The sequence below is a fragment of the Aquarana catesbeiana genome, linkage group LG03 (genome assembly GCF_042186555.1).
Source record: "Aquarana catesbeiana isolate 2022-GZ linkage group LG03, ASM4218655v1, whole genome shotgun sequence".
NCBI classification, from domain to species: domain Eukaryota; kingdom Metazoa; phylum Chordata; class Amphibia; order Anura; family Ranidae; genus Aquarana; species Aquarana catesbeiana.
Genome location: NC_133326.1, coordinates 473,328,962 through 473,345,740, shown reverse-complemented (window position 1 = coordinate 473,345,740; position 16,779 = coordinate 473,328,962). Strand labels below are relative to the sequence as shown.

At 37.0% G+C, this 16,779-nt stretch overlaps 1 protein-coding gene across 1 annotated transcript in view; it reads right to left on the bottom strand.

The window, feature by feature from the left end:
• The window catches only part of LOC141132494 (protocadherin gamma-C5-like), a 751,191-nt gene extending 736,742 nt beyond the window's left edge, over window positions 1-14,449 (bottom strand). The window contains exon 1 of the mRNA XM_073621012.1: window positions 11,941-14,449. Coding sequence (XP_073477113.1) covers window positions 11,941-14,334 — 2,394 coding nt within the window. The 5' untranslated portion in view covers window positions 14,335-14,449. The remainder of the gene's footprint in view (window positions 1-11,940) is intronic.
• Between the last annotated feature and the right edge of the window lie 2,330 nt (window positions 14,450-16,779).

Below are 16,779 nucleotides of genomic sequence, written 5' to 3'. Positions count from 1 at the left end.
GACATTGTAATCTAAAATTGGACTATGTGCTCCCTGTTGGGGTATCTTTTTTTTTATTTTATCTTTTTTGGTTTATTCTGTAACATTTCTGTCCTGTCCATTTCATTGACAGATTCTATTTGTTTCTCAATCCATGAGTCATCATATCCTTTTGTTTTGAATCTCGCTCCAATTAGTGCAGCTTGCTTCTTGTAGTCCTCTTCTTTTGTACAGTTCCTTTTGATTCTAATTAGTTGTCCTTTAGGGATATTAAATAACCAAGGTTTGAAGTGACAGCTATCTATAGAAAGGTAGCTGTTGCTGTCCACGTTTTTAAAAAAGGTTTTCATTACTAGTTTATCTCCTTCTAAGCTGATGTTCAAGTCCAAGAATTCCACATTCTTTTGATCAATCTTCCATGTCAGGCATATATTTTTATCATTGTCATTTAGTTTGTTTAGAAATTGTTCCAGTGTATTTCTGCTCCCATTCCAGACTATGATTACGTCGTTGATGTATCTTTTGTAGAGTGTAAGTTCCACAGGGGTATTGGTATAGACAGCTTTGTCTTCCAATTGCGCCATAAAGGCATTAGCCACGCTAGGTGCGAATTTGGCCCCCACCGCAATCCCTATAGCCTGCTTATAATAAGTCTGGTCATGCCAAAAATAATTATATTTTTTATCAAAATTCTAGACATTTGATCAGGTATTTCCTTTGTTTACAAATCAAGTTACTGTAGTTTCTAAGGAGCCACTTGGTTGCTGAACATGCATCATGATGTTGAACTATTGTATACAACGCTGTTACCTCTGCTGTGGCCAGTAATGGTCTCCCCTCCATTTACGTACTTTGCTGTGCAACTGTTTGGCCCAGAATAATCATATTCCACTTTTATCCACGTCCAGTGGTTTTTTATTTATTTATCCCCATTGATATGAACATTTTATATTTACCTTGAGCCTACCTTGTCAATTTTATATTTAGCTTATACTGTGTTTCAACTTTTGGATGCATCCCTCTATTTAACACCGCCACATATTAATATTTATGTTCACATCTGACTGCAAGAAAATGGCCGCTATTGGCGTCATTAGACAACCAACAAAATGGCCGCGGTGTCAACATAAGAGCGAACCACAAGAAAATGGCCACGATTGAACTTCCGGTTTTACGATATATAAGGAATAGCCATTCAGTCAATCCGGTACCCCAGATGAAGTCACGTCACATGATGTAACGCGTAGGGAGTGGCCGTAAGCAGACGTATATGGGAGGTAACGTGAGAAGGAGCTGTAAACGCCGATCCTTCTGTTTATATGCTTGTTTTTATTGTTCTAAATGTAAGAGTCCATTTTTTCAGCGTTTAATAAATGAACCCCCAGTTTATCTTAACCTACTACACTATTGGAGGCCTCGTTCTTCTCTTTATCACTATATTACCTGTAATACACTGGAGTTTACTAGGATAAGAATATGGAAATTTGCAGTGTCTGAGGAGAAGCCGCTAAAGCCATGGCCTATGCATGAGAATCTCACTGGTTTTTATCTGGATTCTGTTGATGCTGACTTCTACTTATATATGAGGTGAGAGTTTTGGGAGACCACTGCCACTAGGAAACCACCTGTGGAGTTACTCGGGAACTTTTCTTCTTTTACCATCTCTATACGTAGCCAAATTTTGTACACCATTTCTTTATGAACTTTAGTCTCCTGGAAAGACTATTTTATTATTTTATACATTTTTTATTTTACTGTTCCCATTCATTTACACTGGATTTCACCTCTTCGCAGTTCACCATCTTTAACTGTGGAGACCTATCATAGTGTAAACTCCTCTGGAATTATTTCACGTTGCACTGTACTTTGATGTGTTGATTTTATTTTGTTCACATTTTGTTCTCATTAGCACTTTACACATTTCCACGCTGAGGAATATTTTATTGTTTTTGCGTTATTTTAAAGGACTGCGTGAGATCACTTTACTATTTGTTTTTAGATTTATGTACTGTGAACACTCCGAGGTTTTGCTGCTAGTCTTGCTCACTACAATTACACACATTTGCCATTTGACATAGTTCTATTTACTCAGACTAGCGCGAAGGACATTTGTCACATTATTTCTTCAGTGTTTTCACATGAAAAGATAAAATAAAATATTTACAAAAATGTGAGGGGTGTACTTACGTTTGTGAGATACTGTATATATAAAATACAAAAATTTAAAAAATATTAATATATATAAGAAAAATTTAATAAAAGATCAAATCAATAAATCTTTCATTACTAAAAATAGAAAAAAGTAATAAAAAATTGGATTTCATTCTGAGAGATAGCCTCCTTTAAATTAGTTCCAATGGGCCTCCACCTTATCAATCCCACAGAAGTTCAAAACCGTGGAATCTCTGCTATGAAAGAGTCTAAAATTATTAGACAAATTGTGGTGTTTGTAGCCTTTTTTGATATTACTCACATGTTCTCTCAACCTCACCCCTAGCTTCCATGTGGTTCTCCCAACATATTGGAGCCCACAAGAACAGTCCAGGAGATAGGTAACACGTATACTACTATGTGTAATACATTAATTTATTTCAAAAGATCCTCCACATGAGTAAGACTCAAACTGTGTTGTTTTCTTCTTCCTGTGTCTAACTGTCCTGCACATCACGCATTTCCCACAGCTAAAAAAAGCTACCTGATCCAAAAAGTTGGTGGTCTTTTTAGGGAGATTAACAATGTTCTGTGTTAGCAGTGGCAGCCTGTGCAAATGAATATTCGCTTCCCTAACAGTGAACCGCCTCTCCGCCAATCAGGTGCTTGGGGCTGTTACCTGTCACCTGATTGGCTGGAACGACAGGTGCCGCTATTGGACATCTATCAGGAGGAGAGGACGGGAGTCAGGAGATGAGATCGGCAGGAGACAATGGCTTGAAGGATCCCGCTCATCGCCATCACCCGCTGCCCCACCAAGACAGGGTAAGTGCCGGGCAGACGACAAGTGGGCGGGTATCACTGGCGACATTTGATGGCACAGTGGCAACATTTAATGGGCACACTGGCAGCATTTGATGGGCACATTGGCAGCATTTGATGGGCACACTGGCAGCATTTAATTGGCACAGTGGCTGTGCTTGATGGCACAGTGGCAGCATTTTATGGCACAGTGGCTCGTTTGATGGCAAAGTGGCAACATTTGATGGGCACAGTGGCTCGTTTGATGGCACAGTGGCTGCAATTGGTGGGTTTTTTTTTCAGAATTTTTCAGTTTGTTTGCGTCCCCCCAATAAATTTTGAGCACCAGCCGCCACTGTGTGTTAGTTTGATACCTAACGTGGGAGGTCGAGTGTAAATAAATTGAGGTTTAGTAGGTAGAAATTTCCTCAAAACCTCATCCTTTAAAACAGGGGTCTCAAACTGGCGGCCCTCCAGCTGTTGCAAAACTACAAGTCCCATGAGGCATTGCAAGACTGACAGTTACAAGCATGACTCCCTCAGGCAGAGGCATGATGGGACTTGTAGTTCTGCAACAGCTGGAGGGCCACCAGTTTGAGACCCCTGCTTTAAAAGTATAGGCCAAGGTTGTCTAATTATTTTTTCAAGTATAAATATATTCAAATATAAGTAAATACCAGCATACTCATCTGAAGAATAATTCAATCTTTAATTCTAAAATAGCCAATAATCATTGCGCAGAAGTTTTTAAAACTATGGTGGAGCATGACTTAGAAAATTTGAAGATAAACCCTATTAGGCATAAGAAAGATACTGAGAAAAGTTTGGAACAATTAGAAAAAAAAGAAACAAATATTTATTAGACCGGTGGACCTTGTTTACATAGGCAGACCGCTGTTCTGTGTTGATGTAGGATGATCGGCGGTTGCTGATAGACATAGAGTCCACAGCACCTTCTGGTTGGCTCCCGCTGTGTATAATCACGGATCATGTAAATATACAAGATCTGGCTCTTCCGGATAGAGGGCACAAATTTGTGGTGCCAGTAGCTCACTCCCGCTATCTGGAAGGGCCGGATCACATATATATACATACGTGGTCCAGCGCAGAGCTGTATCAGTAAAACTGTTATAGTGTCTCTGTAGGATGATCGGCGGGTGCTGGTAGACATAGAGTCCACAGCACCTGCTGGTTGGCTCCCGCTGTGTATAATCACGGATCATGTAAATATGCAAGATCTGGCTCTTCCGGATAGAAGGCACAAATGCGTGGCGCCAGCAGCTCACTCCAGCTATCTGGAAGGGCCAGATCACATATATATACATACGTGGTCCAGCGCAGAGCTGTATCAGTAAAACTGTTATAGGGTGGTCAGCAAGTGGTTAAATATGTTTAAATTTTGTGATTGCTTTTTTTCTCATTGTGATGTGCAAATGTACATCACAGTACAATGTACATTTTTAAGTCTTAGGCTATTTTTCAATTTCAGAGAAAATAAATCAAAGTTATTTTGATGCCATCATATTAATGTCCAAAACAGGGCTAAACATATTTAGACCTATGAATGCACAGAACAATCTATCTATCTACAGCATGTATCTATCTATCTATCTATCTATCTATCTATCTATCTATCTATCTATCTATCTATCTATCTATCTATCTATCTATGTCTTTTCTATCATAAATGCACTGTAATATTACATGGAGCAAAATGGCTTTAACAGAAGTGTAGTTGTACTAATTACTGAAAGAGATAAGTTTTCTCTATTTTCACAAATATTTTCAGCCTTTTCAATCCATTCAGTGTGGCGCATACATGTCAACCCTGTCAAAACTCGCTTTGTTAGTTCACGTAAAATAACAAAGACTTTCACCTCAAATGTTTAATTCAATATAGGCTATTCAGCAGGAAGAAAACTTTTTATAAACTATAATTTCCCTAGCATATACTACAATACCCACTGCAGGATTTCAGTATACATATATAATCATTTTCTATGACATTAACTTACAGATACCTTCCATTTCAAAAACAGCAGTCAATATAGGCTGTACTTTGTAAAATTGAAAATGCAACAGAAATAACGACATAAGCACACTCAAACACAACAGAAATACTATCTGAAAGGGCCAATGAGGAAAAACATTACCATGATTTAATATTTTACACCGTAAACAGAGTTGACCATTGACTAGAACATTAGTTAGCGATAACACAAATATTTTTCTTTTTGGTGTTCAGTGAATGGAACAGTGTTCTCTTGGTGAGCATGTTTTGAACAGTTATTGTAATTTTTACCTCAATACCTTAACATTTTACATACATGCAGTGCCTATCTATATTTCACTACAAACTCCCTACTCAACAACTGAGATGGAGGGGGTGGTTTACTACATGAGTTGAGGCATTTTATTATGTCTAAAAATGTGTAAAGACTCTAATCATCCAATCATGTAAAAATTATGTACACATGATTGGGTATTCAAAGTGAGCAGGAATTTGCTTTTCACATGATTGGATAAATAAAGTAATTATAAAGTAATAATTCACAAGACTTTTAAAACATAAAGAGAGGGATTTCAATCAGTAAGACCTGACTGGTAGATTTGTAGCAAGGGATAAGAACAGCAAGGAGCAACAATCGGAAATTATAGATAGAAACAGGATTTGAAAAAATATATTTACATTGCTAAAATATCAGTATTAAAATTGATATTGGTTGATCACATTTAAATGCAATAAAAAATAAAAATAAAGATCATTTTTTGTTAAAATTTTATCTGGCAAATCTACTGTACAGTGAGATGTTACTTTTAAGGGAAACTGTATTTTTTTAATTCTAGGAGATTACTGCAGTCAGAACAATCAAAATTCAAAAACATTTTAACAAAAAAAAGATGGCATATAGGGTATTACATACCTCTGCATTGCTGGTAATAAGTAGACAATCTTTAGTAGAATCATTGGCAATAAGTGAAGCATCAGTGTCAATAAGACTGCCTGTGGGGACATTCTGGACTGGTTTCAGATAGGCAATTTCATTTTGCTTTGAGTCCAGTGTGACACATACATCATATGAGAATGGAAAAGGTAAACTTGTGTCACTTATCTCAGAAGGACATCCCAAGGTAAACTGAGGATATACATTTCCACCAATAGCTCCAAAAGAGGGCTGTGTATTTGACTTTCTGCATTTAAAAAATACTGTAACAACCACTGTTGCAATAAAAAAAAGGCAAATCAAACCTATGGAAACTATCAGGTAGAATGTGATGTTGGAAGATGATTTTGAATCAATATTCTTGTATATTATCTCAGGATGAACTTGCTGAAAGTTTTCAGCAACAACTAGATTTAAAGAAACTGTGGATGATAAAGAGGGATGTCCATTGTCTTTTACCATGACTACAATTTTTTGCCTTAAAGATTCCACATCTGGAAGTTCTTTTGCAAGCCTAATTTCACCAGTGTATTGATCGATTGTAAATAATGAAGAATCCTGAACTTGTAGTAAGTGATATGAAAGCCAGGCATTGTGTCCAGAGTCAGCATCTACTGCAATAACTTTGGTCACAAGAAAACCTCTCTCTGCTGAGTAAGGAATAAATTCAAATACAACTGGTCCCTCGTTGTCAGGTGATGGGTAGAGAATTTTAGGGGCATTATCATTCTTGTCAATGATATATATCCTTACAGTTACATTACTGCTTAGAGGAGGAGATCCATTGTCCTTAGCCATCACTTGAAATTGAAACTCACGTAACTGCTCATAATCAAACGATCTTTGAGCATAAAGAACCCCAGTCATTGAGTTTATAGAAATATAAGAGGACACTGGCATTTCTTCAGTATAATTGGTTAACATAGAATAAATCATTTTTGCATTTTCGTCATGGTCAAGATCAGATGCACAAATCCTGTACACAGAGGTTCCAAGCAAATTGTTTTCTTGAATATAGATAACATAATTTGTTTTCTCAAACATAGGAAGATTGTCATTCACATCTGAGATTGACAGTTTCAGAGTTTTGGTAACTGACAGATGTGGTGATCCTCTATCTACAGCTTTGATGGTTATGTTATAGTTGCTGGCTTTTTCCCGGTCCAAGTTAGCTGAAGTAACAAGTTTGTAATAATTAGTAGACGAAGGAACTAATTGAAAAGGTGACTTATCAATAATCTCACAAAGAACTTCCCCATTTTCTCCTGTGTCCATGTCAAAGATATTAACAAGGGCTATAACTGTGCCAAGTGGTGAATTCTCAGGAACTGATGCCAAGAGAGATGTTATGATTACTTCTGGGATATTATCATTAACATCAGTAACTTGTATAAACACCTTACAATGAGCCGTCAGACCTCCCCCATCTTTAGCTTCCACTGTAAGCTCATATCTATCTTTCGATTCATAGTCCAACTTTCCCATTAGAATAACATCTCCTTTTAGGGGGTCAATGGCAAACAGGTTTTGTGCATTTGCAGGAACTTCAATAAGTGTGTAAGTTATTTGTGCATTAATTCCTTCATCCACATCAGTAGCATTTAACTGAAGAATTAGAAAACCACTTTGCGCATTTTCATACAGGCGTACCTGATAACTGTCTTGGCTAAATTGGGGGAAATTATCATTTACATCATGAACCTTCATCTTTATTAAAGCTGTCCCACTTTTCACAGGTTTTCCACCATCAAAGGCTGTTAAGATTAATTCAAAATAGTTTTGCTTCTCGCGATCAATGGGTTTGTCTAGCACAAGTTCAGGATACTTTTTCCCATCAGATGCAATTTTTTCTCCTAGCTTAAAAAAGTCATTATCACTGAGCCTATAACCTTGCAATGAGTTAACACCAAGATCTGGATCTTTTGCTGTCCCAAGAGCAAATCTTGTTCCAGGTAAAACAAGCTCACTCATTTCTAAATCAAATATGTTCTTAGAGAATTGTGGTGAATTATCATTGACATCTTGTATGTAAACTATAACTGTGTAAAAATTCAATGGGCTTTCAATTACTAATTCAACAGTTAAAGAGCAAGCCTGCTGGTCCCCACACAATTCCTCCCGGTCTATTCTTTCTATAATGTACAGATCTCCATTCTGTAAATTAATGTTAAAATACTGTTTCCTGGCAGGTGACACAATTTGTAACTTTCGACTTGATAAATTCTTAATACTCAAGTTCAGATCCCTTTCAATATTTCCAAATTTAGATCCTTGTTTTAGTTCCTCCTGTATAGTATACTGAAGCTGAGCAGTTACAAAATTACACAGAATAAAGATCAGAGAAAATATAACTTGCCATGCCATTGTACTGTTGACGACTCTGCACCTCTTCTTCACTCTTCTTATTCAGAATAAATTACAAATAATTTGCAGTCCTGTGGTTATCGTGGTTATGATAAAATTATTTGTGTGAGATTCTATATATAGATTGTAATGCTGCTTCAATGTGCAATGCCAGATTGTAGTGGGGTTTAGAATAGCTCTGCTATACATTTTGTTAGTACAAATTTACTTGTGGTCTACAGTGACATCTAAAGGTTGAAATCAGGAAATGCAAGAAAGGTAGAAGTATAGAACAGCTTATGCCAATAAAGTTAGACTTTACTATATATATATATATATATATATATATATATATATATATATATATATTTATGGTCGTGGCCCTATGACCGAGTGAAATGTGGATCACGTAAACACGTGACAAAACTTACAACATAAATAGACGTGAAGTGTGCCTTGGTGGTCTTGTCGGTATGCCAAGAAAAGGGGGCATACCCAAGGTAAGTAATGGGTAGTTTATGAAGAAGGATGTGCTGAGAAGTGCCCTGAAAAAGGGAAGGGCGGGAGGGTATCGCACACTGAACTGACAAAGAGCATGGGCGAGTGGGCTGCCTAAATATCCTCCCATAAATTCAGGCCACCACACCGGTCTTCTTTATATATATATATATATATATATATATATATATATATATATATATACACACACACATACATACAGTGCCTTTAAAAAGTATTCATACCCCTTGAAATGTTACACATTTTGTCATATTACAACCAAAAACATAAATGTATTTTATTGAGATACAAAGTGGCACATACAGTAATTGTGAAGTGGAAGGAAAATGATAAATGGTTTTCAATTTTTTTTTACAAATAAATATGTGAAAAGTGTGGCGTGTATTTGTGTTCCGCCCCCTTTATTCTGATACCCCTAACTAAAACCCTAACTAAAATCTTGTGGAATCAATTGCAGTCACCTAATTAGAAAAAAAGCATGGTGTGTTCAGCGTGATATGCGGTGTTTGGTTTTTGCCACACATAGCATTTTGCTTTCAGGCCAAAAAGTTCAATTTTGGTCTCATCTGACCAGAGTACCTTCTTCCATATGTTTGCTGTGTCCCCCACATAGCTTCTCGCAAACTGCAAACAAGACTTCTTATGGCTTTCTTTCAACAATAGCTTTCTTCTTGCCACTATTCCATAAAGGCCAGATTTGTGGAGTGCAGGACTAATAGTTGTCCTGTGGACAGATTCTCCCTCCTGAGCTGTAGATCTCTGCAGCTCCTCCAGAGTTACCATCGGCCTCTTGGCTGCTTCTCTGATGAATGCTCTCCTTGCCCGGCCTGTCAGTTTAGGTGGATGGCCATGTCTTGGTAGGTTTGCAGTTGTGCCATACTCTTTCCATTTTTCAGATGATGGATTGAACAGTGTTCTGTGAGATGTTCAAAGCTTGGGATATTTTTTTATAACCTAACCCTGCTTTAAACATCTCCACGGCTTTATGGCTGGTGTGTTCCTTGGCCTTCATGTTGCTGTTTATTTACTAAGGTTCTCTAACAGACCTCTGAGGGCTTCACAGAACAGTTGTATTTATACAAAGATTAAATTACACACAGGTGGACTCTATTTACTAATTAGGTGACTTCTAAAGGCAATTAGTTCCACTAGATTTTAGTTAGGGGTATCAGAGTAAAGGGGGCTGAATACAAACGCACAGCACACTTTTCACATATTTATTTGTAAAAAATTTGAAAACCATTTATCATTTTCCTTTCACTTTACAATTATGTACCACTTTGTGTTAGTCTATCACATAAAATCCTAATAAAATAAATTTACATTTTTGGTTGTAACATGACAAAATTTGGAAAATTTCAAGGGGTATGAATACTGTTTCAAGGCACTGTATATATATATATATATATATATCTATATCTATATCTATATATCTATATATATAGATATATAGATATAGATATAGATATAGATAGATAGATATATATATATATATATATATATATATATATATATATATATATATATATATATATATATATCTATCTATATCTATATATATAGATATAAATATAGATATATATCTATATCTATATCTATAGGTATAGATATAGATATATATCTATATATATATATAGATATAGATATATATCTATATCTATATATATATTGAATGATAAAGGTATGATTTCTCTGACACCCACCTAAATTTTGTTTGGCTTGGAGAAAAAGTTGTATTTTTGACAGACAAAGAGGCCATGTCTTACTTAATACATAGTTTAACAATACTAACCACTTCAATACTGGGTACTTTTACCCTCATCCTGCCCATGCCATTTTTCAGCTTTCAGCGCTGTCACACTTTGAATGACAATTGCGTGGTCTTGCAACACTGTACCTAAATTAAATTGTTATTATTTTTTTCACACAAATAGAGCTTTCTTTTGGTGGTATTTATTCACTGCTGGTTTTTTTATTTTTTGCAAAAAAAAGAAAAAAGACCACTTTTTTTTTTACGTTTTTGTTTAGTTTCTGTCAGAAAATTTAGTAAATAAGTAATTTTTCTTCTTCACTGATGTGCGCTAATGAGGCTGCACTGATGGGCACTGATAGGCACTGATGAGGCGGCACTGATAAGGTGGCACTGATGAGGCACTAATATGCCGCACTCATGGGCACTGTTAGGTGGCAGTGATATGCGGCACTGATGGGCACTGATAGGTGCCACTGATGGGCACTGATAGGCAGCACTTATGTGCAATGATGGGTGGCAATGATAAGCAGGCACTGATGGGCACTGAAAGTCAGCACTGACTTGCATTACTAATGGGCACAGATTAGCATCACTAATGGGCACAAATTGGCATCACTTTTGGGCAAAGATTGGCATCACTTCTGGGCACTGTTGGGGCTGCACTGATCATCAAGGCACTGATGATAAGTGGTCTGATTATCTGTACATTCTCCCCTATGAGGAGATGCCACTGATTGGCTCTCCTCCCCTCACACTCTGTCAGTGTGAGGTGAGGAGTGACGATTACCGTCACTTTCTTGTTTACATGTGATCAGCTGTGATTGGATTGGGTTTAAAGCTGCGTCATCGGCTCTTTACCGAGATCGGGGTTGTACTGTGTCCCAAGGACACAGAGCACCCCCAATCGCACTGCTGCATGCCCCCGCAGGTACACGAGCACAGTGAGACTGGGGTGAGGTCATATTACGTCGTCCCAGAAGGAGAGAGGATCCCGCCCATTCTATATGGCAGGTGGGAGGTAGTTCACCATCACAATTGTAAATTGTAAGAAAATTATATTGAACAGCCACACAATAGAATAATAATTTTGTACAAGCTTTAAAGGCTAGGTGCACGATTGAAGAAAAAATGTAATAAATGCACATGTTTTTGATGAAAAAAATATGTGACTGTATTATTTTTATTAACAAGAGACTACAAAGCATTGCACCCACAATCAGTGGAGGAAGTATCAACAGACTACAAGTGTGCAGATTAGCGCAATGTTACATGTTACACCCTAAATACAAGTAACATGATCAAAAAGGTAAACGTAGCCTTTATGAAAACAAAGAAATCTATTTGACGTATTTAATTAACAACCTAGTGATGGTTTCTAGTTGCACTGTTAATGTACACATATAAAATGGAGTAACAATTTTAACAAAAAATGGGTATGTTGTATCTTACCTGTATGTTGCTCGTAGAGGGCAAGCTATTGTTACTAGGAACATCCCCTGTGTCAATCAAACTATCCGTGGGGACATTCTGGACTGGTTTCAGATAAGCAATTTCATTCTGTTTTGAGTCCAGAGTCACACATACATCATATGAGAATGGAAAAGGTAAACTTCTATCACTAATTTCAGATGGATACCCCAAGGTGAACTGTGGATATATATTTCCACTAAGCATTCCAGAAGTTGGAGGAATACAAGTTTTTCGGCATTTATATATTGCAGTAATTATTGCTGTGACAATGAATAACAAAGAAATGAGAGCTATTGCTATCACAAGGTATAAAGTGACATTAGATGAAACTTCAGAATTACTGGGATGATGTTTACTCTCTGGAAGAGCAAGGTGAAAATTTTCAGCTACAACCAAGTTCAAAGTAACTGTCGATGACAGGGATGGGGTTCCATTGTCTTTCACAAGAACCATCATTTTTTGTCTGAAAGAAGCCATATCAGGAATGTCTCGGCCTAGTCTAATTTCACCAGTATATTGATCAACGGTAAGTAAAGATGGATCAGAAACTTGGAGTAAGTGATACGAAAGCCAGGCATTGTGTCCAGAGTCAGCATCAACTGCAATCACTTTGGTCACTAAATAACCTTTTTCAGCAGAGTGAGGAATAAATTCAAATAATGTTGATCCCTCATTGTCTGAAGATGGATAGAGAATCTTAGGGGCATTATCGTTCTTATCAATGATACATAATCTTACTGTGACATTACTGCTTAGAGGAGGAGATCCACTGTCTTTGGCCATCACTTGGAACTGAAGCTCTCGTAACTGTTCATAGTCAAATGGTCGCTGTGCATACAGGACCCCAGTCATGGAGTTCATGGAAATATATGAGGCTATAGGTATATCCTCAGAACCATTGTTAATTAATGAATACACAACTCTTGCATTCTCTTTATGGTCACTATCCGCAGCATGTATCCTGTATAGAGAAGAGCCAGATAGATTATTTTCCTGGGTGTAGATAACATAATTTGTTTTCTCAAATACAGGAGAATTATCATTCACATCAGAGATAGACAGTTTTATGCTTCTGATGACTGACAATGAAGGAGATCCTCTATCCACAGCTTTGATGGTGATGTTATATTCGCTGACTCTTTCTCGGTCCAAGTTAGCCGAAGTCACAAGCTTGTAGTAACCAGTAGATGATGGAATCAGCTGAAAGGGTAATTTTCCATCAATATCACAAACAATTTCACCATTTTCTCCAGTGTCCATATCATAGATATTAACAAGAGCTATAACCATACCAACTGGTGAATCCTCGGGAACTGATTCTGTTAGAGAAGTAATTGTTATATCAGGGACATTATCATTAACATCTACAACTTGTATGAACACTTTACAATAAGCGCTCAGATCGCCTCCATCTTTAGCTTCCAATGTGAGCTCATACTTGTCTTTCATCTCATAGTCTAAGTTTTCTGTTAATATAATATCACCTTTTTGAGAGTCTATTGCAAATAGATGGCGAGCATTTTCAGGAACATCGCTAAGGGAATATGATATTTGTGCATATGACCCTTCATCATCATCTGTAGCATTCAGCTGGAGAATTAGAAAACCAACAGGAGTATTTTCTGGTAGGAATACTTGATATATATCTTCAGCAAATATTGGGTAATTATCGTTAACATCATGAACTTTGATCTTTATTAAAGCTGTCCCATGCTTTACAGGTTTTCCTCCATCAAAAGCAGTTAATATTAGTTCGAAGTAATTTTGTTTCTCACGATCAAGAGGCTTGTCCAGCACAAGTTCTGGATGCTTTTTACCGTTGATACTTATTTTTTCACTAAGGATAAAACAATCATTGTCACTGAGTTTATAACCCTGTAAGGAATTGGAACCAAGATCTGGATCTTTTGCAGGATTAAGAGCAAATCGAGTTCCAGGTGATGTTGATTCACTGATTCCTACATCAAAAATACTCTTAGAAAAGGTTGGTGAATTGTCATTAACATCTAGTATTTCAACATTAATAGTATAAAATTGTAGGGGGTTTTCCATGACCGCCTCCACATTTATTGAGCAAAATTGCTGGGACCCACATAATCTTTCTCTATCTATTCTATTGGCAACATAGAGATCTCCATTTTGTAAACTAATGTTGAAATACATTTTTTTGGCACGTAAAACAATCTGAAATTTTCGAATAGATAAATCTTTAACATTTAAACTTAGATCCTTTACAATATTTCCTACTACAGATCCTTGTTTCAGTTCTTCCTTAACTGAGTACTGAAGCTGAGCAGAAATAAGACCATAAGTGTAAAGAGAAAGCAAAAATGTCACTTGCCATTTAATGGTCCTGTGCATGAGTCCATACATCTTCTTTCTGTTTTCACTCTTTAGGTGATGAAATCCTAGGGTATAAATATATATATATATGATTCAGGCATGAAGGAGATAGTGAATAATAATGCAATGTTGCAAATGTTTGCTTCTGAAATGTTCTGTAAGAAACAGTAGAGCTCAACATTTAGCTAGTTTAGTTTACTTATGGTCAACAGTGCCATCCAGGGGTTAAAATGAGGAACAGCAGCCAGTTTTACAAGCAGTCATTTCATATATGTAAATAAAGCAAAAATAATAATAAAAATCAGAACACAATGTTTTTAAGATATGCTGGAAATTATTCATTTAAACATAGACTATAAATATTAAATTACATAAATGTGAACAAGCCTTACAATTCATTAAAAATAAGATAATAGAAAGAAGGTAGGAAAGAAAGGACGGTAGCTAGATAGATAGATAGATAGATAGATAGATAGATAGATAGATAGATAGATAGATAGATAGATAGATAGATAGATAGATAGATAGATAGATAGATAGATAGATAGATAGATAGATACAGTAAATAGATAGATAGATAAATAGATAGAACATATACAGTGGGTATTGAAAAGAATCACCCCCTTTAAAATAATCACATTTTGTTGCTTTGCAGCCTGAAATGAAGACAGACACAGTTTTTGTTTTATCCGGCTGTATTTACTCAGTGCAACTTATAATATCCAAGTGAAAGATATAACACCAACATGTCAGAAAAAAAAGTAAAAAAAAAAATCAAAAACAGAATCACTGAGTTGTAAAAAGGATCACTCCCTTATGTCATTATTTTGTAGAACCACCTTTTGCTTTAATTACAGCCTTTAGTCTGTTGGGATATGTCTCTACTAACTTTGCACATCTAGACTTCGCAATATTTGTCCCCTCTTCTTTGCAGAACTGCTCAAATTCAGTTAAATTTGATAGTGACCGTTTGTGGACTGCAGTCTTCAAGTCATTCCACAGATTTTCAATGGAGTTTAACCACTTAGGGAAGGAGGGATTTGCCCCCCTAATGACCAGGCAATATTTTGTGATACGATACTGCGTCGCTTTAACTGACAATTGCGTGGTCGTGAGATGTTGTACCCAAAAAAAATTTATGTCCTTTTTTCCCCACAAATAGAGCTTTCTTTTGGTGGTATTTGATCACCTCTGCGGTTTTTATTTTTTGCGCTATAAGCAAAAAAAAAGTGACATTTTTGAAAAAAAACCTATGTTTTTAACTTTTTGCTATAATAAATAGCCCCAAATTTTAAAAAACAAAACACATTTCTTCATTTTAGGCCAATATGTATTCTTCTACATATTTTTGGTAAAAGAAAATGCAATAAGCGTATATTGATTGGTTTGCGCAAAAGTTATAGCATCTACAAAATAGGGAATAGATTTATGGCCTTTTTATCATTTATTTCTTTTTTACTAGTAATGGTAGTAATGGTGGCGATCTGTGATTTTTAGTGGGACTGCGACATTGCAGTGGACAGATCGGACACTTTTGACACTTTTTTGGGAACATTGACATTTATACAGCGATCAGAGCTAAAAATAGCCACTAATTACTGTATAAATGTCACTGGCAGGGAAGGGGTTAACACTAGGGGGTGATCAAGGGGTTAAGTGGTCCCTAGGGAGGTGTTTTGAAATGTGGGGGGAGTGTAGTGACTACAGGAGGAGAGAGATCGCTGTTCCTGATCTCTCTCTATTCCCCTGTCAGAACGGGGATCTATCTGTTTACATTGACAGATCCCCATTTTGGCACATTAAAGAGCGATTGCGTGTAGCCGGCAGACATCGCGGCCACTGGCCACACGCATTGGCTCTGGCATAGCGCCCTATATCTTTTTATAGCAGCGGATGTACAATGACGGCGGATAGTCACCAAGTTGTTAATATTGTTGTCACATGCACATAATGACCACTTTGTCATAAATTCCTGCAACTGCTTCAGAGTTGCTGCAGGCCTCTTGGTAGCTTCTCTGACCAGTTTCCTCCTGGCTCTTTCATCCAGTTTGGAGCGACGTCCTGATCCAGGGAGGATCTGTGTTTTACCAAATACCTTCAACTACCTAATACTGTGCTTCTAGGCATTGATAAAGCCTTTGAAATTGTTTTGTATCCATCTACTGACTTGTGCCTGTCCACAATTTTATCCTGGAGATCTTTTGACAGAGCATTGCCACTCAGGGTGGATTGGTTGCTTTAGTTGCACTACCAGGGGCTAAAATGCTCCAGGAAAACTCTTTTCATGCTGAGCTAATTAAAATGATCACAGCTGGGGAGCATGGCCGAGCGAGGATTGTAAGAGGACCCACAGCCGTTTGCTCTGCCGATCATCCTGCAAAGTCCAAGCCATAGCACCGCCATCCTGCGACCTACAGCCTCAGGACCGACACCGCTGAGCACCGTGGGACCTGCTGCATAAAAGGCCAGTATTAT